General features: G+C 44.3%; 1 protein-coding gene across 1 annotated transcript in view; it reads left to right on the forward strand.

Annotated features, from left to right (window-relative positions):
- Positions 1 to 25,052, forward strand: part of LOC309565542 (5-hydroxytryptamine receptor 3A-like) — a gene marked incomplete at both ends in the record, with an annotated part of 97,818 nt that overhangs the window by 44,640 nt on the left and 28,126 nt on the right. Inside the window, 4 exons of the mRNA XM_082270500.1 lie at positions 11,660 to 11,704; positions 16,722 to 16,831; positions 20,913 to 21,085; positions 24,826 to 24,986. Coding sequence (XP_082126626.1) covers positions 11,660 to 11,704; positions 16,722 to 16,831; positions 20,913 to 21,085; positions 24,826 to 24,986 — 489 coding nt within the window. The remainder of the gene's footprint in view (positions 1 to 11,659; positions 11,705 to 16,721; positions 16,832 to 20,912; positions 21,086 to 24,825; positions 24,987 to 25,052) is intronic.

Raw genomic sequence — 25,052 nt, forward strand, 5'->3', positions numbered from 1 at the left:
TGTGGTTGTGTACGTGTGATATACATACACTTTTTTTGGATCATATTTTCTATTCCGCTATTTAATCAAAAACCTTTGGGGATCAGTTAAATTGGGGGATAGTCTGTGTTGGTACATGTGAGAGAGATCCACCTTTCCAAGTTGTTGGGGTTCATCTCATACTTCTGAAGGTTTGAGGGTGCTGCCTGTTCCATACCCCCCCTACTCCTCATCTAGCCTTTTAGGGGTACAAACAATAGTAATTGGGGCCTAGTGTGGTTGTGTACGTGTGATATACATACACTTTTTTTGGATCATATTTTCTATTCCGCTATTTAATCAAAAACCTTTGGGGATCAGTTAAATTGGGGGATAGTCTGTGTTGGTACGTGTGAGAGAGATCCACCTTTCCAAGTTGTTGGGGTTCATCTCATACTTCTGAAGGTTTGAGGGTGCTGCCTGTTCCATACTCCCCCTACTCCTCATCTAGCCTTTTAGGGGTACAAACAATAGTAATTGGGGCCTAGTGTGGTTGTGTACGTGTGATATACATACACTTTTTTTGGATCATATTTTCTATTCCGCTATTTAATCAAAAACCTTTGGGGATCAGTTAAATTGGGGGATAGTCTGTGTTGGTACGTGTGAGAGAGATCCACCTTTCCAAGTTGTTGGGGTTCATCTCATACTTCTGAAGGTTTGAGGGTGCTGCCTGTTCCATACTCCCCCTACTCCTAGCCTTTTAGGGGTACAAACAATAGTAATTGGGGCCTAGTGTGGTTGTGTACGTGTGATATACATACACTTTTTTTGGATCATATTTTCTATTCCGCTATTTAATCAAAAACCTTTGGGGATCAGTTAAATTGGGGGATAGTCTGTGTTGGTACGTGTGAGAGAGATCCACCTTTCCAAGTTGTTGGGGTTCATCTCATACTTCTGAAGGTTTGAGGGTGCTGCCTGTTCCATACCCCCCCTACTCCTCATCTAGCCTTTTAGGGGTACAAACAATAGTAATTGGGGCCTAGTGTGGTTGTGTACGTGTGATATACATACACTTTTTTTGGATCATATTTTCTATTCCGCTATTTAATCAAAAACCTTTGGGGATCAGTTAAATTGGGGGATAGTCTGTGTTGGTACGTGTGAGAGAGATCCACCTTTCCAAGTTGTTGGGGTTCATCTCATACTTCTGAAGGTTTGAGGGTGCTGCCTGTTCCATACTCCCCCTACTCCTCATCTAGCCTTTTAGGGGTACAAACAATAGTAATTGGGGCCCAGTGTGGTTGTGTACGTGTGATATACATACACTTTTTTTGGATCATATTTTCTATTCCGCTATTTAATCAAAAACCTTTGGGGATCAGTTAAATTGGGGGATAGTCTGTGTTGGTACGTGTGAGAGAGATCCACCTTTCCAAGTTGTTGGGGTTCATCTCATACTTCTGAAGGTTTGAGGGTGCTGCCTGTTTCATACTCCCCCTACTCCTCATCTAGCCTTTTAGGGGTACAAACAATAGTAATTGGGGCCTAGTGTGGTTGTGTACGTGTGATATACATACACTTTTTTTGGATCATATTTTCTATTCCGCTATTTAATCAAAAACCTTTGGGGATCAGTTAAATTGGGGGATAGTCTGTGTTGGTACGTGTGAGAGAGATCCACCTTTCCAAGTTTTTGGGGTTCATCTCATACTTCTGAAGATTTGAGGGTGCTGCCTGTTCCATACCCCCCCTACTCCTCATCTAGCCTTTTAGGGGTACAAACAATAGTAATTGGGGCCTAGTGTGGTTGTGTACGTGTGATATACATACACTTTTTTTGGATCATATTTTCTATTCCGCTATTTAATCAAAAACCTTTGGGGATCAGTTAAATTGGGGGATAGTCTGTGTTGGTACGTGTGAGAGAGATCCACCTTTCCAAGTTGTTGGGGTTCATCTCATACTTCTGAAGGTTTGAGGGTGCTGCCTGTTCCATACTCCCCCTACTCCTCATCTAGCCTTTTAGGGGTACAAACAATAGTAATTGGGGCCCAGTGTGGTTGTGTACGTGTGATATACATACACTTTTTTTGGATCATATTTTCTATTCCGCTATTTAATCAAAAACCTTTGGGGATCAGTTAAATTGGGGGATAGTCTGTGTTGGTACGTGTGAGAGAGATCCACCTTTCCAAGTTGTTGGGGTTCATCTCATACTTCTGAAGGTTTGAGGGTGCTGCCTGTTCCATACCCCCCCTACTCCTCATCTAGCCTTTTAGGGGTACAAACAATAGTAATTGGGGCCTAGTGTGGTTGTGTACGTGTGATATACATACACTTTTTTTGGATCATATTTTCTATTCCGCTATTTAATCAAAAACCTTTGGGGATCAGTTAAATTGGGGGATAGTCTGTGTTGGTACGTGTGAGAGAGATCCACCTTTCCACGTTTTTGGGGTTCATCTCATACTTCTGAAGATTTGAGGGTGCTGCCTGTTCCATACTCCTCCTCCTACTGCTCAACCATCCTTTTAGGGGTACAAACAATAGTAGTTGGGGCCTAGTGTGGTGGTGTACGTGCGAGATACATACACTTTCTTTTTGATCATATTTTCTATTCCGCTATTCAATTAAAACCTTTGGGGATCAATTCAATTGCGAGATAGTCTGTGTCGGTACGTGTGAGATCCACCTTTCCAAGTTGTTGGGGTTCATCTCATACTTCTGAAGATTTGAGGGTGCTGCCTGTTCCATACTCCTGCTCCTACTGCTCAACCATCCTTTTAGGGGTACAAACAATAGTAATTGGGGCCTAGTGTGGTTGTGTACGTGCGAGATACATACACTTTTTTTGATCATATTTCCTATTCCGCTATTCAATAAAAACCTTTGAGGATCAATTGAATTGCGGGATAGTCTGTGTCGGTACGTGTGAGATCCACCTTTCCAAGTTTTTGGGGTTCATCTCATACTTCTGAAGATTTGAGGGTGCTGTCTGTTCCATACTCCTCCTACTCCTCATCCATCCTTTTAGGGGTAGAAACAATAGTAATTGGGGCCTAGTGTGGTTTTGTACGTGCGAGATACATACACTTTTTTGGATCATATTTCCTATTCCGCTATTCAATAAAAACCTTTCTAGGGCAAGATCTTAAATTACAGAAATATGAGGAGACCGTCAAATAAGGGCCGTGGTGCTGCTGGTAGAGCTCCTGTTGCAAGGAGAGGACGTGGTCGATCTGTGCCAGCTACACGCACAAGTGAAACACCTTCCTCAAGTGTGAGTAGGCGACAGAACCTGCATCAGTATTTGGTAGGGCATCAAACGCCCCTAGAAGTGATGAGGCCAGAACAAGTTGAGGCGATAGTAGATTGGTTTGCTGCTGACAGTGCCTCCAGTTCCTTCACATTGTCTCCCACCCAGTCTACTGCAGAAAGGTCAGAGTTGGCACCTGCAGCCAATGTCCAACCGTCTTTCACCTCACCCCCTTGCAAATCAGGCCAGCAGTCTGAGCCCCAAGCCATACAGCAGTCTCTTATTCTTTTTGAGGACTCTGTCAGCAGGGTTTCCCAGGGCCATCCACCTAGCCCTGCCCCAGAAGTGGAAGAGATTGAGTGCAGCGATGCCCAACCACTTATTTCTCAAGATGAGTACATGCAAGGATCATCGCAGCACGTCTCCGATGATGACGAAACGCAGGTGCCAACTGCTGCGGCGTTCAGCATTGTGGAGACCGACAAGGAGGGCAGGGGTGAAGACTGGGTGGAAGATGATGTGGAGGACGATGAGGTCCTCGACCCCACATGGAATGAACGTCATGCAGGTGACCTGAGTAGTTTGGAGGAAGAGGCGGTGGTCGCACAGAGCCACCAGCACAGCAGAAGAGGGAGCAGGGTGCAGAAGCGGAGCGGCCGTGCCCTAGACACTACGCCCGCTACTGCCCAACGCAGCAAGGGAACGAGCGCACCAAAGTCAGCTCAAAGGAGTTCTCTAGCGTGGAAGTTCTTTAGAAAATGTGCTGATGACAGGACACGAGTGGTTTGCACCCTGTGCAATCAGAGCTTGAAGCGAGGCATAAACCTTCTCAACCTGAGCACAACCTGCATGATCAGGCATCTAAGTGCAAAGCACGAGCTGCAGTGGAGTACACACCTTCAAAACCAAGAAACGTCTCTGGCTCATCCTGCTTCCTCTTCTGCTGCAGTCTCGGCCGCTCCAGCCACATCTGTAGTGATACCGGCACCTGCCACCCCGCAAACAGACGATCTGTCAGCAACACCACCACCTGGGTCACCAACAACCATCTCCACAATGTCCCGTGGAAGCGTTCAGCTTTCCATCTCCCAAACACTTGAGAGGAAGAGGAAGTACCCCCCTACCCACCCGCGATCCCTGGCCCTGAATGCCAGCATTTCAAAATTATTGGCCTTTGAAATGCTGTCATTCCGTCTGGTGGAGACGCACAGTTTTAAAAACCTTATGTCGGTGGCTGTCCCACAGTACGTCGTGCCCAGCCGCCACTACTTTTCCAGGCAAGCCATCCCTTCCCTGCACAACCAAGTGGGGGAAAATATCAGGTGTGCACTGCGCAACGCCATCTGTGCCAAGGTCCACCTAACTACGGATACGTGGACCAGTAAGCACGGTCAGGGGCGTTATATCTCCCTAACGGCACACTGGGTAAATGCAGTGGCGGATGGGCCTGAGGCGGATAGCAATTTGGCGCATGTCCTTCCACCACCGAGGATTGCAGGGCGCTTCAGTTTGCCTCCTGTTCCTAACTCCTCCTACTCCGCTTCCTCATCCTCTACCGCCTCCTCATCCGGACAGCGTAACACCTTCACCACCAACTTCAGCACGGCCAGGGGTAAACGACAGCAGGCAGTTTTACAACTTGCCTGTTTGGGGGACAAACCACACACCGCGCAGGAGTTGTGGAGGAGCATGGAACAGCAGACAAATGAGTGGTTGCTGCCAGCGAGCCTCAAGCCCGGCCTGGTGGTGTGCGATAACGGGCGAAATCTCATAGCAGCTCTGGGCCTAGCCGGTTTGACGCACATCCCTTGCCTGGCGCATGTGCTGAATTTGGTGGTGCAGAGGTTCCTTAAAAACTACCCCGATATGTCAGAGCTGCTGCAGAAAGTGCGGGCCGTTTGTGCGCACTTTCGGCGTTCTCACCCTGCTGCTGCTCGCCTGGCAGCGCTGCAGCGTAACTTCGGCCTTCCCGCTCACCGCCTCATATGTGACGTGCCCACAAGGTGGAACTCCACCTTGCACATGCTGGAAAGACTGTGCGAGCAGCAGCAGGCCATAGTGGAGTTTCAGCTGCAGCACGCACGCGTGAGTCGCTCTGCGGAACAGCACCACTTCACCACCAATAACTGGGCCTCCATGCGAGACCTGTGTGCCTTGTTGCGCTGTTTTGAGTACTCCACCAACATGGCCAGTGGCAATGACGCCGTTCTCAGCTTAACTATCCCACTTCTATGCCTCCTTGAAAAAACAATTCGGGCGATGATGGAAGAGGATGTGGCACAGGATGAGGAGGAGGAGGAGGATGAAGAGGTAACATTTCCAAGGCTTTCAGGGCAGTCATTCGCAAGGGGCTCCGAGGGTGGGTTCCTGCACACGCAAACGCCAGGGACGCAATTGTCCAGCAGGGGCACAGTTCTGGAGGATGAGGAGGATGAGGAGGAGGAGGAGCTGGAGGAGGAGATGGAACCATGTTCACAGCAGGGTGGCACCCAGGCCAGCTCATGGCCATCACTGGTGCGTGGCTGGGGGGATACAGAGGACACGGACGATACACCTCCCACAGAGGACAGCCTTTCGTTGCCTCTGGGCAGCCTGGCACACATGAGCGATTACATGCTGCAGTGTCTCCACAACGACCGCCGAGTTGCCCACATTCTAACTTGTGCTGATTACTGGGTGGCCACGCTGCTGGATCCCCGTTACAAGGACAACGTACCGTCCTTAATTCACTCACTGGAGCGCGATCGCAAGATGCGCGAGTACAAGCGCACGCTGGTAGACGCCATGCTGCTGGCATTCCCATCTGACAGCGGGGCCACAGTGGAAGCACAAGGCAGAGGAGGAGGAGGAGGAGGTCGCCAACGCAACCAGGGCACCGCCAGCACCTCAGAAGGCAGGGTTAGCATGGCCGAAATGTGGAAAAGCTTTGTCAGCACGCCACAACAAACAGCAGCACCAGCAGCTCAGATGGAACGTCTTAGCAGGAGGCAGCATTTTACCAACATGGTGGAGCAGTATGTGTGCACACGCCTACATGTAGTGAATGACGGGTCTGCCCCCTTCAACTTCTGGGTCTCCAAATTGGGCACATGGCCTGAGCTTGCCCTTTACGCCTTGGAGGTGCTGGCGTGCCCTGCAGCCAGTGTATTATCTGAACGGGTATTTAGCACGGCTGGGGGCGTTATAACAGACAAGCGCAGCCGCCTGTCCAGAGACAATGTGGACAAGCTCACGTTCATTAAAATGAACCAGGCATGGATCCCACGGGACTTTTCCGTACCTTATGCAGAATAGCAATGGATACCGACCTTACCCACCCATTGTTCCATTTTTGCTCTTTCTCACTCTTTTGGGGTGTACCCTCATTTAAAATTTTTGAAAAGAAGCAGTGTTGGCTACCTCGTCCTCCTCCTCAGGGCCAGATTAATGTAGGGGCTATTGGAGCTGCAGCTCCAGGCCCCTACCTTTTATATAGGCCCCGGGTTGGCCATATTCACTGTTACCGCTCTTCTGTCACTTGTAAACACAGAAGTCTGGCTTCTATGCTCGCTTCCCCAGGCAGCACCCTCAGAACCTCCCCACACAGCGTGAAGGCCGGACAAGGAGGGACAGTTGGCGATGCATGGATGTGTTTATGGGCTTCAGAGACAGCATCCCATGTTGAATTAGGCATGCATGGCTGCACCCTTCCTCCTCTGGGTGCATGGCAAGGCACGGCCCTTAAGGCCCTTCAAAATCCTCAGCACCAAGCCCATGATGCTGTTAATCCGGCCCTGGTCCTCCTCCACCGCCGCTTCCACCTACACCGCCCATAGGTGTGCGCAGCCTATTGCATTAAGGTGTGCACCCCAAAGTTGAAATACACATGCATGTGTTTGCCAGCAGGGAGAGTAATGTATCGGGGCCATGTACCTGTAGGCAAGGAGAAATAGAGCAGAGCAGGTCCCAGGGAGATCTTTCCCATCTCCTCACTGGCAATGCTATGTGCCCTAGGTGATTAGGGTGTGCCCAGGCACACCCAGCACACCCTGTGCGCACGCCTATGTCACCGCCACATCCACCACCACCTCAACCTCCCTCCTACTCCATATGGGCCTCGTCCTTCAGAGATGAAGAAGAACATTGTTTTATTTTTCTGTTTTTTTTTGTTGTTTTAAGTTATTTCCCTATCCACATTTGTTTGCAGAGCACTTGCCATGCTCTTAATTACGTTTTGCTGCCATTTGCAGCACTCTAGCCCTTTCCTTTGGTGTTTTAGAGCCATTTTAGTGCCTTAAAGTTCGGGTCCCCATTGACTTCAATGGGGTTCGGTGTCCGGGAAAAGTTCGGTAAAAGTCCGGGACACGGACCCGGACTTTTTTTTAAAGTTCGGCCGAACCCGTCGAACACGGACATCTAGGTGTCCGCTCAACCCTATTTTCAACCACTCCTCGGCTGTCTCTCTGTGTAACAAACCTCCCCAAGGGGTCACCCACACCCGCTACCGAGCTAACCCCTTACAATGAGTACTTGCAGTGCAAGGATCTTTTTGCTTCCATTTATTTTATTCGACCATCTCTTGTATCATGTCTGCAGTCTCTGACCATCTCTTGTATCATGTCTGCAGTCTCTGACCATCTCTTGTATCATGTCAGCAGTCTCTGACCATCTCTTGTATCATGTCTGCAGTCTCTGACCATCTCTTGTATCATGTCCGCAGTCTCTGATCATCTCTTGTATCATGTCCTCAGTCTCTGACCATCTCTTGTATCATGTCTGCAGTCTCTGACCATCTACTGTACTATGTCTGCAGTCTCTGACCATCTCTTGTATCATGTTCGCAGTCCCTGACCATCTTCCGTATCATGTCTGCAGTCTCCGACAATCTCCTGTATCATGTCTGCAGTCTCTGACAATCTCCTGTATCATGTCCACAGTCTCTGACCATCTCCTGTATCATGTCTGCAGTCTCCGACAATCTCCTGTATCATGTCTGCAGTCTCTGACCATCTCTTGTATCATGTCCACAGTCTCTGACCATCTCCTGTATCATGTCCGCAGTCTCTGACCATCTCTTGTATCATGTCTGCAGTCTCTGACCATCTCTTGTATCATGTCCGCAGTCTTTGACCATCTCTTGTATCATGTCCTCAGTGTCTGACCATCTCTTGTATCATGTCTGCAGTCTCTGACCATCTCCTGTATCATGTCTGCAGTCTCTGACCATCTCTTGTATCATGTCTGCAGTCTCTGACCATCTCCTGTATTATGTCCTCAGTCTCAGACCATCTCTTGTATCATGTCCACAGTCTCTGACCATCTCTTGTATCATGTCCTCAGTGTCTGACCATCTCTTGTATCATGTCCTCAGTCTCTGACCATCTCCTGTATCATGTACGCAGTTTCTGACCATCTCTTGTATCATGTCCTCAGTCTCTGACCATCTCTTGTATCATGTCCGCAGTCTCTGACCATCTCTTGTATCATGTCCTCAGTCTCTGACCATCTCTTGTATCATGTCTGCAGTCTCTGACCATCTACTGTACTATGTCTGCAGTCTCTGACCATCTCTTGTATCATGTCCGCAGTCTCTGACCATCTCTTGTATCATGTCCGCAGTCTCTGACCATCTCTTGTATCATGTCCGCAGTCTCTGACCATCTCCTGTATCATGTCCTCAGTGTCTGACCATCTCTTGTATCATGTCCTCAGTCTCTGACCATCTCCTGTATCATGTCCTCAGTTTCTGACCATCTCTTGTATCATGTCCTCAGTCTCTGACCATCTCTTGTATCATGTCCGCAGTCTCTGACCATCTCTTGTATCATGTCCTCAGTCTCTGACCATCTCTTGTATCATGTCTGCAGTCTCTGACCATCTACTGTACTATGTCTGCAGTCTCTGACCATCTCTTGTATCATGTCCGCAGTCTCTGACCATCTCCTGTATCATGTCTGCAGTCTCCGACAATCTCCTGTATCATGTCTGCAGTCTCTGACAATCTCCTGTATCATGTCCGCAGTCTCTGACCATCTCCTGTATCATGTCTGCAGTCTCGGACAATCTCCTGTATCATGTCTGCAGTCTCTGACCATCTCTTGTATCATGTCCGCAGTCTCTGACCATCTCCTGTATCATGTCCGCAGTCTCTGACCATCTCTTGTATCATGTCTGCAGTCTCTGACCATCTCCTGTATCATGTCCGCAGTCTCTGACCATCTCTTGTATCATGTCTGCAGTCTCTGACCATCTCTTGTATCATGTCCGTAGTCTCTGACCATCTCTTGTATCATGTCCTCAGTGTCTGACCATCTCTTGTATCATGTCTGCAGTCTCTGACCATCTCCTGTATCATGTCTGCAGTCTCTGACCATCTCTTGTATCATGTCTGCAGTCTCTGACCATCTCCTGTATTATGTCCTCGGGGAGGGCACGGGGGGGACTGAAGAGAATTAAGGGGGGGGGGGGTTTGGAAAGCATTGCAGGGGGTTAGAAGGCGCAGGAGATGGAGAGCACTGGGGGGAGGGGGGGACAGGTAGCACTGGGGGGGGGCAGGCAGGGAAAAGCAGGTGGATGAAGAGCAGAGGGGAAACTAGAAATCACAGAGGGTGGAGCCAGGGAGCACAGGGGGGAGGAGAGCACTGGGAGAACCAGAGAGCATGGGGGGATGAAAAGCACTGGGGGGGGCTAAAGACCACTGCCGGGGGGGCTATGGGGCACTGGGGGGGGGGGGCTACGGGCACTGAGGGGAGGCTAAGAGCATTGGGGGGGCTGGAGAACACTAGGGGGGCCAGCAAAAGAAGTTGTATAGGAGGGGGATGGTGCAGCTGCATATGGAGTAATTGATCTTTCTCTATTCTTCCTGCAGCCACAGAATACTGCAGGAAGAATAGGGAAAGATCAATTCCTCCATATGCAGCTGCCCCATCCCCCTCCTATACAGCAGCACACACACTGACTCGGGCACTCATCTTGCTTGTTCTCGCTGCGGCTCCGCCCATCCCCCCCCCCCCCCGGACTGTGAAGGAGCTGTCACTGCAGCCGAGCTGCCTTCACAGTGAGAGATGCCGGGATCTGACAATGCTCCCCCCGCATTGACTCTTACTATGCAGAGGGACAGATAGACACACACAGGAGAGAGAACTCCTCACACGGCTCCTTACCAGGGGGACAATAGCAGACTTTGGGCGGAAAGAAGGGGCGCATTCTCGGCTCACAAACTTTCATTCAAATTAGACTGTAGTCTGAATCTCATGATACTACACTGCAGCACCACCCTCACGAGAGCTATAATTGGTTTTGATTAGTCCTGCCTTATGATGGGCATTTTCTGTGTCCAATGAGGTTTAGCAAATTACGGGCAGCCCGAGGCAACACTGATCTCCCGGGACTAGTCCCGGGAGACTAAATTACACGGGACAGGGTCCTTCTTCCCGGGACTGTCCCGCCAAAAACGGGACAGTTGGCAAGTATGTGTTATCCTGTACCGCTATCTAAGTGCATGTCAGTTTTGTAAATGGAGTCTGCCAATTTGACTGTTCGCTAAGGGTGTCCTGTGCCCTACCCCTCTCTCCCTTATCTTATTTTGTCCTGTTAAGAAGAAATAAAACTCTTCTGTTGTTTCAAGCATAAAAGTCACTGGCGCCCATCGTTTCTTCTACTTGTATCATTTGCCACCATGCCTGACAATCCACACCCAAAGGAGGTATGTAGGCCCTCTCTGCCTCTGAGGATCACCACTAGGCCCTAGGAGGATTAAGGGGTCTGCTACATAAGGATTCCGGCACCCAGAGCCGATAGATGGGTTGGCTTCAGGTGCAGAAATCGTGGGCTTCCTGGACAGGTAAGTGTCATATTAAAAGTTAGCAGCTACAGTATTTGTAGCTGCTAAATGTAATTTTTTTTTTCAATACAGGCTGGAACTCCGCTTTAAGCTGGCCATACATGGATTGAAAATTTGGCTGGTCTGGCAGTGATTGGCCAAATTCTGATTTACAGTTTATATGGCCACTGTGGTCTGCCAATCGACTTCTGTTCAACCGCCCTGTTGGAAAATGTCCGCTCAATCAGCACTTCAGGCTATAGACTGCAGTGCTGATCTATGTATTCTGTCGGTGGGGAAGTCTCCCCACTGTTAGAATACAATGACTCAACGAGGAGGATTTCCCCATCCACCTTGAATGTGTGGATGGGGAATCTGATCACTTTTTTCGTTCAGCCCTCTGGCTATATGAAAAAACAGACTCATCTATTGCCAGACTTAGAACATTCTTTCTTACACTGCAGAAATGGTTTAACAGGAGCAGGAGTATCAAGGAAATGTCAGAACGACACTGCAACCTCTTGTAGGACTTCATGGCAAAAACTAGATTTTTTCAGGGAACTTATTATTCACAGTTAACCTTTCTAGATATTTCCTTATAGGATAGCCAATGTTTACTTTTTTTTTTTTTTTTACAGGATATGAGTAAGCAAACTATTACTACCGTTGGTTTTTTTTCTATGGTAAGTAATGTTGGGATGGTGGCTTTGTTACGTAGGATCTCTGGTTATTATTGCTTACTAGCAAGGGTTTCGTGTAAGGAAATCTCTTACAAACACGTTTAGCATGTGATGTCTTGGATTACATAGCTCTCTCTCACCACTATATGTGGGTAGCTGTATAAACTGGACTAGTAATAAGCTAATGTGACGATTAAGTTTGTGAACAGTTTTATGAAATGTGCTCAAAGCTGCAAGGAACCCCACTGAAGTCTATGGGGGAATGAATTTTGTTATTCAAGGCACAGAATGCCAGGCACTGCCATAAGGAACATAAACCAAAAAAAGAAATACAAGAAAACAGATTTTCACTTTAGTTTAGGTTCACACTATGACGGTTTCTCGGCGGCCATGTTTTGCGCAACACAGCAGCCCATTCATTTAAATGGGCTGCTGTACCTACAGTAAATGCAGGGAAAAGGTCCCTGAACCTTTTACAAAAACATAGCCATAGGGAAACCCCATAGTGCTCCCAGCATGTCTATGGGGGTGTCATTAGGAAAAATGGCACACCAACGCATCTGCTGTGTTTTTGCTGGGGGTGTGGAAAGACGTGCAATTTACATACATTCAAGGTAAAACACTTCCTGCGCTAATCAAAAAAACTATACTAATACCCTTTTACTAAAGCATACACAATCCTTAACTCCCCAGTCAAATGACATAGATATAGGAAGCAAAAGGAAGACCCAATAGTGTTGATAGCTTAAATAAACTTTTATTAAAAACAAAGGTAGGCTCCAGTGGCGGCTGGTGCTCAAAATATTTGGGGGGGGGGGGCGCAAACAGAAAAATGCAATAGACATTGCTTTGCGACAAAAAACGTGGTAAAAATTTGCATTTTTTTTAACATAGACATAGAGTATGCATTGAAATCAGATTATATTCTGTACTAGTTACATACAGATCCATAGAGCCTGCATTGAGATTAGATTATATTTTGTACTGATTACATACAGATCCATAGAGCCTGGATTGAGAGCAAACTATATTCTGTACTGATTAGATACAGCTACATAGAGAATGCACTGAGATCAGATTATATTCTGTACTGATTATATACAGATCCATAGAGTCTCCAACTATATTCTGCACTGATCAGTAAACTTCCACTGACTCTACAGTTGCTGCAGGTGCCATCTGTCACATGACTTTCTAGAATTCATTGCAGGAGCTGCTCTTCAGCTTTTTCTGTGACATGCGATGAGCCCTGGGTCCTGCTCTACCCTCTAATATAGTGTGGACTTAATCTAAGGGGTTAATCAGAGCTCCCCTCCCATCCCCCAGTGACAGGGGACAGGGGACAGGGCACGCACATGGGGGCAGAGGGGTCCCTTACCTGCTTTGCTGGCTGCTTTGCTGGCTGCTTTGCTCGCTGCTTTGCTGGCGGTTGCCGCTGGCTGCAGGGAGCACTGAGATCTGCAATCACAGAGTGACTCCAGGCCCAAGCACCGCCCCTATGACGTCGGATATCTTGATTGGTCCAGGCTGGACCAATCATAGGACGGCAATCGCGAGTGGGAGTGTTCCGGGTGCATCGCTCTGCGCCCCAAGGACACTCTAAAAGGCAGCCAATCGCCTTACAAGAAAAGAGGCATGTGATGCCAAAACCCCCACCCCTCTCATAGCCAGCAATGTGTCCGGAGCCCCGCTGCCATATTAAAGGTACACTTTTTTTTTGCTGATTTTACGGAGACTAGCCTGGGGGGGGGAGGGGGGGCGGTGCCCCTGCGTCCCCTATTGACCAGCCGCCACTGGTAGGCTCCCATTTCAGAAGGGAATATACAGCATAAATCAGCACTAATATACAGTGTCCACATCTCAGCCCAGCATGATTACCTCACCGCCCACCTCACACGTTGCGCCAAATCAGCCCTTCTCAAAGGTTTAGGCTCAACTGGCTGCTGAGGAGGCAGAGGATTGCCTGCAAACTCTCTTTACAAACGCTTGTATGACCTTTTCTAATAAGTGAGATCCATTGGAGCAGGTGAGAGGCCGCCCAAAGGTGGGTTGAAGGGCACTGATTACTGAAAATATTGTGGTGTGTGGGATTACACAATCACTGGAAGTTGGAATCATCTGATGCATATATATATTCTCTAGAATGGATTGTGAATAAATTAACTTTATGAAGATTGATTTTACACTTTACATATTATTTTATTCATGATTATTTCACTAATTCTATGGTATTTGTTGGTTGATTAGTATGAATTGTACAATATATGTACTGAGTTATTTATTGTAAGATAAGCGTTACACTAGTATGACATGATTTATATTTAATTTACATACATTCTTACACTCGCTCAGATATGAAAAAAGCCATACACACAATTTTCATTTCTTCTAAACAGTTCCAACATATACTGACAATATGGCTGCTGTTAGCTCACTCCCTTAAAGAAAGGGGACTGGGTTCACAGGCGTCACGAGCCGGGTGCGGGGGGGGCGAGCCGCACCAGGGTGTCCATCGAGGGAGGGTGACACCCAGTGTAAAGTAAAAAGGCTGCCAGACAGTAAAAAAAAACAGCCTGTCTCAGCCTGTGTCTGTGACACTTGCAGTTCCGGAGCCTGCCTGACGAGTCTCCACTGATCTTTCTGAGTGCTTCTGATGCTTCTTGCACCCTCCCCCTTCTCCAGCGCGCCTTATTTGATCTAAACAGGAAGAGATGCCGGGAGGGGGGAGAAGTGCAGTCTGCAGGGGAGGACAGACTTGTTTAGCCTAGCACTAAGGTAAGCTGCTAGCTAAACTAGGCAATAAACATGTCCTGTCCGTAGCTTGTTGTCTAGAGGGAGGAGGAGGAGGAGGGAGGGGGGAGAGAATGGGCTCTCTCTAGCAGGCTGCTGTCTGTTTTTTTTTTTTGTTTTTTTTTGTGTGAGATCTACTCTGCTTCTGAAGGGTGGATATTTTCTACATTCTACCCCCAATGTCTAATACACCTCCCTAGAATCCCTATCCCTTACCTGCTCATCAGTCCAGTTCAGGCACAGACTCCTCTCCTGCATTACCACCTCATGTCTGTGGCACTACAAATACAAGCATGCCAGGAGAGGGGAGGCAGCAGCAGACAGATCAGGCTGATTTTCAGATTAAATGTGCATAGTGTGTAGTGTGTACTGTATACTGTATGATCATTATTTATTTATTGTGCTTGGTGGTCTTAAGGTGTTTACCATTTATATACCTATCAGAGTAAGTAGAGAGCACATTTGCAGTGGAAGTGCTCTGGAGCATTTTTATTAGTGTAAAATGGAAAGACAGAGTCAGAGTGGTGGAGTGATGGGGGAGGAAGATGGACAGAGAGATGGAAAGAGTGAGGAGTGAGTAAGGGATGGAGGTATAGATTGGGTGACAGATAGAGGAAGGGATGGAGGGATGGTAAGAGACACAGAGAAATGGAACAATGGAGCAAAGGATATAGGGATGGGGTGTTGGAGGGATGGAGTTATGGAAAGAGAGTGAGAGACAGAATAATAGGATAAAAGTGATGGCGGGTAGAAAAGGGGGAGGGATATATAGGGCACAAGGGTTGTTGGATGGACAGTATGATGGAGCATGGGGCAGACAAATGAAGCAAGGGACGGATGGACCAAGAGATAAAACGATGGAGTTATGGAAAAATGAAAATAATGGAGGGTGAAGTGGTGGGAGGGATGGTTGGATGGACAGTTTAATGGAGGGATGGAGACAGGGGGGTGATGGAGGGATGGTGATGGGGGTGATGGAGAGATGCAGACAGGGGGTGATGGAGTGATGGAAACAGGGGGGGGATGGAGTCAGAAGATGATGGAGGGATGGAAACAGGAGGTGATGGGGGATGGAGTGATGGAGACAGGAGGTGATGGAGTCAGAAGATGATGGAGACAGGAGGTGATGGAGACAGACAGGCGGTCCTTAGAATTGGGGACATAATATTTGGGTGATCCTGGTGGCTTCCAGGGATTTCCCCCCACTTTCTGTGATGGCTATGGAACAGAAATTAAGGGGAAATCTCTCCAGTTTGACATAGGTGACAAAATCTGATGGGTTATAATCTAATCTGGCTTACTATATCAAAAATAACATAAGAAATATGTTATTTTACCTTAATGTCTATCTTAAACCACATTGCTAATTGCATATTGTACTTGTTTGTAGCTTATGCACTGAAATTTGCAATTAAACCTGTCATTTTGTAACTTTTGGAAATGCCAGTAAAAACTTGGCTGTGCCAGTAAATTTTGAGTGTCGTGTCAGTGAATTTCAGTCTGGTAGGTTGGCAACACTGGTGACACCAGTAGGCCTGAGGCGGGAGCCGAAGCTGCCAGTCTGTGGCCCCACCACTCGCTGCCTCTAGGTATCGCGGCCGCCGAAATTGCAGTGTGTTATAATCTATTCAGACCAGCAGTCTCCTCCAGCAGTGTTTGTCACGAACAGATGGTGGGTGTGTTACCTGACCCCACCTCCTCGGCTTGGCTCCTCCTGTGTACTGTACATTGCTGGGGTCCTGGGAGCAGGCAAACAAGACGAGCGGCAAAGGTCTGGAGCGGCCATCAGTGCCATAAAAAAAACATTATTAAAAGGGGTTGGGGTGACACCATGAGTTACCGCACCGGGTGACACCAACCCTAGTGACGCCACTGACTGGGTTATCCATTCTTTCAAACTGCTGGCTCTGGTAACTTGACTGGCCATGGGCATAGGATATGCGCTGCAATTGTTTCACATTAATTACTGAAGACCTGAGATCCTTTATGGCCAAAAGCAATACACAAACTTCACAAATCCTGAAGATTCACTGTGAACCCATTCTAGAGCACTGAACATGAACTTCATCCCTAAACTGAACTAGAAATTGTGTCTAGTGTGCAATGAACAATGTCAATGTAAGATATCATGAAGGATTACAGCTTATTAGATATACAGTAGCATACTTTGCACGTTCTGTATTTGCAAATTTTTATTTCTGAATGCATTATTCTCAACTTCTTCCCACAGCAGTGGAAGGATGAATTCATTTCATGGAACCCAGCTTTGTATTGTGGGATCGAGGAAATGTACATAAAACGTGGTAATTTATGGCAGCCAGATCTCTATATCTATGAAATGTAAGCTTAACAATGTAACATTAATATATGAGTTTCTGATGACAATAAACATTTTTTTATAAATTAGGATGCACTGACAAACGAGGAGTTGTGTAGCACAGGGGCAGAAGAAAACAGATCAGAATAATGAAGCTACAGCTATTTCAGATCTTAAGTTTTGAGACAATGTAGCTGTGAGGCTACTATTTAATAATCGTTCTGAGGTAGTTAAAATAAAACTGTATTATAAAAAATATAGTACTATAAAAACTGTATTAAAATAATTACAATATAATATTGTAATGTTAGTTGTCTGGCTGTTATGCTGGTACAGAAAACATCTATCATTTTAGAGCCATTGACTCTGACAAAGCATACCGATTAGGAGCTCTGACTTCCCTCTGACATTAAGTGAGGATGCTTGTTCCAAGCCAGTGTAGCGCTACCCCTGTAAGAGTCAAATTAACCAAATTAACCAAACTGGAAGTATTTGCCCCCTTAATGACCAGGCCATTTTTTGCGATTCGGCACTGGTTTAATTTAACGGACAATTGCACGGTCGTGCAACACTGTACCATAAAAAAATTGATGTCCTTTTGTTCCCATAAATAGAGCTTTCTTTTGGTGGTATTTGATTACCTGTGCGATTTTTGTTTTTTTGCGCTATAAACAAAAAAATAGAGTCAATTCTGTAAAAAAAAAAAAAAAAAAAAAAAAAACAATATTTTTCACATTCTGCTATATAACATTCCCAAAAAAAAAAAATAGAAAACAAAATGTTTCATCCTTTTAGGCCAAACCAACATCGCAGGTGCCATAAGTCAGAATAATGGGACCTGTACCCAAGACGGGTCCCAACAAATGTACTTTTTGCCCCTAATCATAGCACATTCAAGGACCTTCTTGCCCCAGCCGCTATGACAAAGGTACTTGAACCTGTAAAAAAAACAAAACAAAGACCCAAACAAAATTAAAAAACCCCTGAAATTTAAGAGAGGGAGGGATGGTGGTAAGTTGTTCCATTCAGGCTCTCTTGTGACTGAACTCCACCCAACTCCTTCCCACTTTCCTAACTCCTGAAGCCCAACCTGCTCCATCCTTTCTACCAATCCGGTGAGTACCTCTTCTCTTAATTACTTTTGAACTCACCACAACTCCTCCTATGCCCAAATCCCTTTCAACCCGGTCATGTAATCCCTGCAGTTAGCCTTCTTTCTTTTACTCCGGGCGTACCTCTCAAAGTGTTACATAGCTCTTTCTACACTTTTTTCAATAATGATCTGACATGAAGAGGTATTAAAATGTTGTAGGGAAGATACATAAAACAAATCCAATGACTCTACCCAGCGGTGGCAGGTCCATAAGGGGCGCAGGGTCCCACCCCCCTAATCTCCATGCACTGCCCCTAATCTCCATGCAGGGCGCCAGGTGCATTGATTTCTATTTTTTTTTTTTTAAAGCACATGATAAGAGCCTGCGCCCTAATTGGCTTCAAAAAGGTTGGGTTTGGGGCGCAAGCACACCCATTTGTGACATTGGCTAATCAACATTCACTATTGTCTTCCTGCTTCTCCTCCCAGTCAATCAGGACAGGAAGTGGGTCTTAAGACTGGATTGGCTGGGAGGAGAAGCCGGGGAAGCTACCCGCGACCTGGATGGAATAAGTGCAGACCTGGTGGGGGGGGGGGGCTGTTTCTTTGCTGCCACCCTCAAAAAATGGAGCACCAGCTGCCACTGTCTCTACCACAGTCAATGTACTCATTTTGGATGGAAGCTAATCTACACTCAGCATAGTGGATATTGAGAGTAAGGCCCCCAAAACTTGGGGAGAACATACAGACCATGAATTTAATACACAAGATTTAAGGGTTGCAAGGCAAGAGTGCTAAACAGTTAGTCACAAAAATGTCCACAAATGTGATAATTTATCTGGTTGTCTACAACATCCTATGTTATGTGACAAAATGGGACATGTTACCAAAAAGCTAAATTTAACTAAATTTGACATTTTTAGCAGTTTGCTAATGCAAAACCAATAGGTTCTATGGGCTATTTTAAACAATAAAAACAATTATTTCTCCAGCTACTGCAGTAACAACAGGGTTCAAGTACTAATTTTAAAGGGTAACTCCCTTTCTATGGGAAAAAATATAGCAAATAAAAAATAATATAGCATATACAATTGCTACACAAGCCACATTGTAATTTACTGTTAATAAAAGTTACCTTTCCTTTAAACTGCAGCCACTGTAATTCTCTATAAAATCCAATGCAATATGGAAACTTGGGGGCATTCTGTACACAGTTGGTGCACAAAATGCCTCCAAAAATGTTATTTCCTCCTTGTCAGATTTTAGGCATACTCTGCAACACAAATGTCCTTTTTTGATTTGATACTCCCTAAGGGTAAATTACTTCTAAAAGTATTCAGACACTGCAGTGTTTCTCATCAGAACCCTGAATTGCACCAGCTGATTACAGTAATACCTTGGTTTGCGAGTAACCTGGTTTACAAGCGTTTTAAAGATGAGCAACATTTTTCTTTAAATTTTGCCTTGATATTTGAGCACTGTCGTGATATACGAGCAGTATTAGACTCACAATGTTAAAGTGGTTTAGCAATGCTAAAGTGGTTTAGTACAGTATAAGCATGCCATCCCATCTCTTACATAACATTGTGTCCCTGTGCCTGTACGGTACATAAAAGATGCGTATTTCCTCTGTATCAGAGTGTCTCCCGGCGCTCATGTGACTCCTCATCTCTCTGCTCTCCCCGATGGGCAGGGCCGAGCACTCCCGCTGACGTGATCCAGGGAGGAGAGAAGCAGAGAGCCAAGGAGTCACGTGAGCGCTGCGAGATGCTCTGATTATGTCTAAATATGTAAAAAAAAATATATATATATATATATATATATATATATATATATATATAAAAAAGAGGTATTAATGTACCAGCAGCGCTCCGGCTCTCTGTATCACAACCGCGGTTCTTAGGACGCCAAAGGGAACACCGCGATAGAGTAACACACGCTCGCGGCTGTGTACCAGCGCTGCTGGTACATTAATACCAGATATCCTATTGTCGGGTAGACATTTGCATTTGCAAATGTGAGTGGAACCTCTCTTTTTTATGTACAAAAAAAACTTTTAAAAAGGATTTAAACGATGTGGGCATATTCTTTTTCCTTCCCCTCTATGTAACTCCCATAAACTGAGGAAACCTTCATGAGGAACTGCACCATCAGGCTGAACATTGATTGAGAAAGTGTGTTTGCTGGTTTTACCAGCTCAATATCTGGTGAGTCCATTTAGGGGAAACGGTGGTGCATGGATGGTGGGACCTCCACGTGTGGACACTGAAAACACGCAGACGTATAAATTTGGCACTTTTTTTGCATGTTTGCACATCTTGTCACTTTGAGAATATTGATTACGGACTTTATATATATATATATATATATATATATATATATATATATATATATTATTTTTCACATATTTAGACATAAATTTTTGTTGCACTATATATTGGCTCCAGGAGGTTTTGGTTCATATATATTATTTATTACTGTGATTTTTCCTAGCATTCATTATTATTGATCACTTATTCATATCTGTTTACGATTTAATTTACAAGGTCACATATGCACTGGCACATTCTCTTTTCTAAAGATATATCAGTATAATATTTTAAGTTTTGTATTTATACTTATACATATTTGCCAGCTCCCTGGCTTGAATTTTGTTGTTTGCAACTTATACATAAGGTTTTTTTTTTTTTTTCATTTATTGGATTTTACCATTACTGACTTTAATTACCACAGGTAGTGATACCATATTTTGCACTTGCACTTTTGTCTTGGAGGACATTTTATTTATAATTTTTTTAGTATGTCTGGGAATTCTAAGGATTTGCACTGATCATTTTCCTTTTTATATTCCAGCAGCCTACAGTGGATTAGCAGCATTTTCTTTTTCCCTTATTGCAGTTTGATTTAACCTTTTAAGTCCTGGGCACTTGATTGCCTTTTTCCTTTACATTATGACTTAAGTTCGAGATTTATGATTCTAACGCTTTACATTATAACTTGTATTTACACAGGATTGAATATGATGATAAGTCTCAAAAAAATCCGTTCTACGTTGTCTATCATAATGGAAATATAACCGATTTTAGAAGCTTACTGACAGTTGCTGCTTGTAAATTAGATATTTTCAATTTTCCCTTCGACACACAAATCTGTAACATCTCATTTAGCTCTTATATTTATATAGGTATGTATGTGTTTAAAACTATCCTATATCTAATAAAAGCTGATCTCCATCTATATCACCTTCCCTTGAATAAGGGTTGACTCCTACCTTGTATACCACCATGCATCTCACCCTGACTCCAAACTTGTAAAGTATGCTAATGTTATAATTTACTCACTCTTATGAATTTGTTGTACTGAATAGCGATTGTAATGCAATACAATTGTTTAAATCTTATGTATCTACTCATATTTCACTATGTTCACCGGTGGCACCTTTTACCACTTTAAGACTGGAAGGATTTGCCCCCTTCCTGACCAGGCCCTATTTTGCGATTCGGCACTTCACTAATTTAACAGACAATTGCGCGGACGTGCGACCCTGTACCCAAATAAAATTGATGTCCTTTTTTTTCCCACAAATAGAGCTTTCTTTTGGTGATAGTTGATCACCTGTGCTAGTTTTATTTTTTGCGCAATAAACAAAAGACAATTTAAAAAAAAAAAAAAATGTCACATTCTGCTATATGACATTCTCAAAATAAATAAATAAAATTTAAAAATCAAAATTTTTTAACATTTTAGGCCAATTTGTCTTCTACATATTTTTGGTATAAAAAAATCGCAATAAGCATATTTTGATTGGTTTACACAAAAGTTATCGCGTCTGCTAACTACGGGAAAGATATATGTCATTTTTATTGTTTTTTTTTTTTACTAGTAATGGCGCAATCTGCGATTTTTTTGCGGGACTGCGACATTGCGGCGGACAGATCGGACCCCTAACTGACAATTTTGGGGGGACCAGAGACATTACTACAGTAATCAGTGCTAAAAATATGCACTGTTACTGTAATAATGACCCTGGCAGTGAAGGGGTTAACATTATGGGTAATCACGGGGTTAAATGTGAGCCATGGGGAGAGATTTCAACTGTGGGTGGGGGGGGGGGGGAGGGGAGCGTGGCTTCTGAAATGACCATAGAGACATGTGATCCTATATAGAAGGATCACATGGGCTCTATGGTCATTGCAGGGAGAAGAACAGTCAGCTGTGTTTACAACTGCTGACCGTTCTTCTCTCTCAGCGGGGAACGATCGCGGGTGTAAGGTGGCAATTGGAGCCGCCTGCCCACTGCATCGGCTTCCCCGCTGAAGAGCGGGGGCAGGAGCATGCCGTCGGAGGCGTGCTCGTCTCCCTAGCCTCCTGGGAGCGACGTACAGCTACAATGATTTGCCCATGAGCGGCTGCCTGCCGCCGTATAAGTGCAGCAGGTAGTCGTTAAGCAGTTAATGTTAGAGAGTTGCTTAGCCAGAGTCATTGGGGTTGTTTTACTAAAGGCAAATAGACTGTGTAATATAAATTGAAAGTGGCGCTAAATCCTAATAGTGCAATCCTAAATAACCATATGGTAAATATTGTGACATAAAAACAACTAAACATGCAGTGAATAAATTATGAGCAAAATATACCATTGAAAAAATATGTAGAAAAAAATCATTCATATTAAAGTGATAAATTGAAAAAAGAGCAAAATCCAGTGTTAGGTGAACATAAAAAAGTCCTTTCAATGAAAAAGTCCTTTTCAATATTAAACAAGAGTTTCCATAAAGTGCAGAAAAATATAGAAGTAATGTTGATGAAATCCACCACCAAGCACCAACATTTAGCATAAGCTTCTTACCAGATAGCATGGAATATAAATTATAATGGTCATAAAAGCATAAAATAACCCAGCATCTGAGATAGGCGGTGGCTGCTCAGCAGCAGCTCCAATTGGATCGGGAATAAATAAAATGAACAAGCATGGTGAAGGCTGCTAACATTTAAGTCCTTTTATTTAAAATATAAAAGAAGTACCCTCCATAAGTTTTAAATAGGCACAAACTAGTCAAAAACTGACATTCCGCCTGCCCCTGGAAAAACATCACCGATGACGAAACGTGTTGGAATTGGCTGTTACTGAAGACATCACTCTTGCTTAGCCGTTACTTGCGGAGTTCCTTTCTCATGAGCTGACAGTCTGCTGTTTTTTGACTCGTTTGTGCTTGTTTATAACTTATCAAAGGTACTTCTTTTATATTTTAAATACAAAGTATATATATATATATATATATATATATATATATATATATATATATATATATATATATATATATATATATATAATATCGTTTACTTGCATTATTTGAAATAGGTTATTTATACCTAATTCTTTGAACTTTATAAACTTTAAATTATTTTGGGGAGAGGGTTGCATTTTATTCATCATATTGTTCTTGTGACATTTATTAATGGTCTATTTATGTTTTTGAATTTATCATTTTATTTTAGGGGTAAGCACATTTGTTTTTTTTCCATATTTTTTTTCAAGCAGGGTATTCAGGCTTAACGGTGCTTCTATCGATTTAGATCTTAGCGCGGGTTATATATATTTTTATTTTCAACTATTAATATTAAGCTTAATATTAAGCTTTTTTAAAAAAAGAAAAAAAAAAAGTATTGACTAAAGATACATTTCAGTAACTCATAAAAGCCAGAAAGATTCTAGTACATTCTAGTCAGAATATTAAAGAATAAAGCCTTGTTCGCATCTGAGGGATTTGATGCACAATGCCCAGCTTGTGATAACCACTTCCAGGCTGCCTCACATACATATACTGCAGCAGGGTGATCCTTCAGTGCAAAATCACTTACCTGTATGTAATTCTTTGCTCCGGGTCTGGGGGGGGGGGGGGGGTGCATGCACGCTGCCGGCGACCCGCTCCTGCTGTGATTGGACCCGATGTTCACTGGCACCTGGCATTCTCGAGAGAGCCAGAACGTAAACAAGGCAGATCGCTGTTCTGTCAGAGGGGAAGATGGAGATCTTGTGTTTCCGCTAAGCAGGAACACGAATCTCTGTCTTCCCTCAGTCAAAGCATCCCCCACACAGTTAGCAAACACTCCCAGGGAACACATTTAACCCCTTGATCACTATTACTAGTAAAAATAAAAAAAGAAAATTCCATAAATCTATCCCATAGTTTGTGGACGCCATAACTTTTACACAAACCAATCAATATACGCTTATTGGGATTTTTTTTTGACCAAAAACATGTAGCACTATGCATATTGGCCTAAATTGAAGAAAAAAATTAGATTTTTCCATTTCTTTATTGGATATGTTTTATAGCAGAAAGTAAAAAACTATTTTTTTTTCAAAATTGTAGTTTTTTTTTGTTTTTTTTGCTTATAACGCAAAAATAAAAATACACATGTGATCGAATACCACCAAAAGAAAGGTCTATTTGTGGGGAAAAGGACATAAATTTATGTCGGGTACAGCATTGCACGTCCTTGTAACTGTCAGTTAAAGTAACGCAGTGCAGTATCGCAAAAAATGACCTGGTCATGAAGGGGGGCAAACCTTTCCGGGGCTGAAGTGGTTAATGCACAAAAGGATCATCATTGTTTGCTATGATGCCTGTTCACACCAGTTGGCTGTGCTGCCATGTGTTGGGAAAGATACTACAGGTGCTGTTTTGGTTCATCAGTGCATGTTTTTGGTCCCATTTCTCATGAAAAATGCATAAAAAAACATGCATCAAAAAAACAAAACAATATAAAACCACTGGATATTGCAGACAATGGGGTTAACCTAGCCTAAACTCTAATTGGGTATTATGGTTCTTCACTCATTGCACATTATAATTTGCATTTCCAAATAAATAAACCTTACTATGTGCCTTATTAAATAAACTATTAAATTTTATTTTTCAGCTGACGACATAAAAATGGAGCCGTTATGTGATTCCACAGAGGTCTTTACCAATACAAAGCAATACTTTATGCCAAAAGGAGATTGGATTCTCACTGACATCAATGTGTCCAATGAGATTTCTAATTTCAATGGTGCCAAGTACAGCAAGGTGTTTTATACGGTATGGTATGGGACAGCTGGGAAAATCTATCGCTTGGTATTCACTAAAGGAGAATGTCAATAAGAT

The sequence above is a fragment of the Pelophylax lessonae genome (genome assembly GCF_965119305.1).
Source record: "Pelophylax lessonae genome assembly, chromosome: 10".
Taxonomy (NCBI): Eukaryota; Metazoa; Chordata; class Amphibia; order Anura; family Ranidae; genus Pelophylax; species Pelophylax lessonae.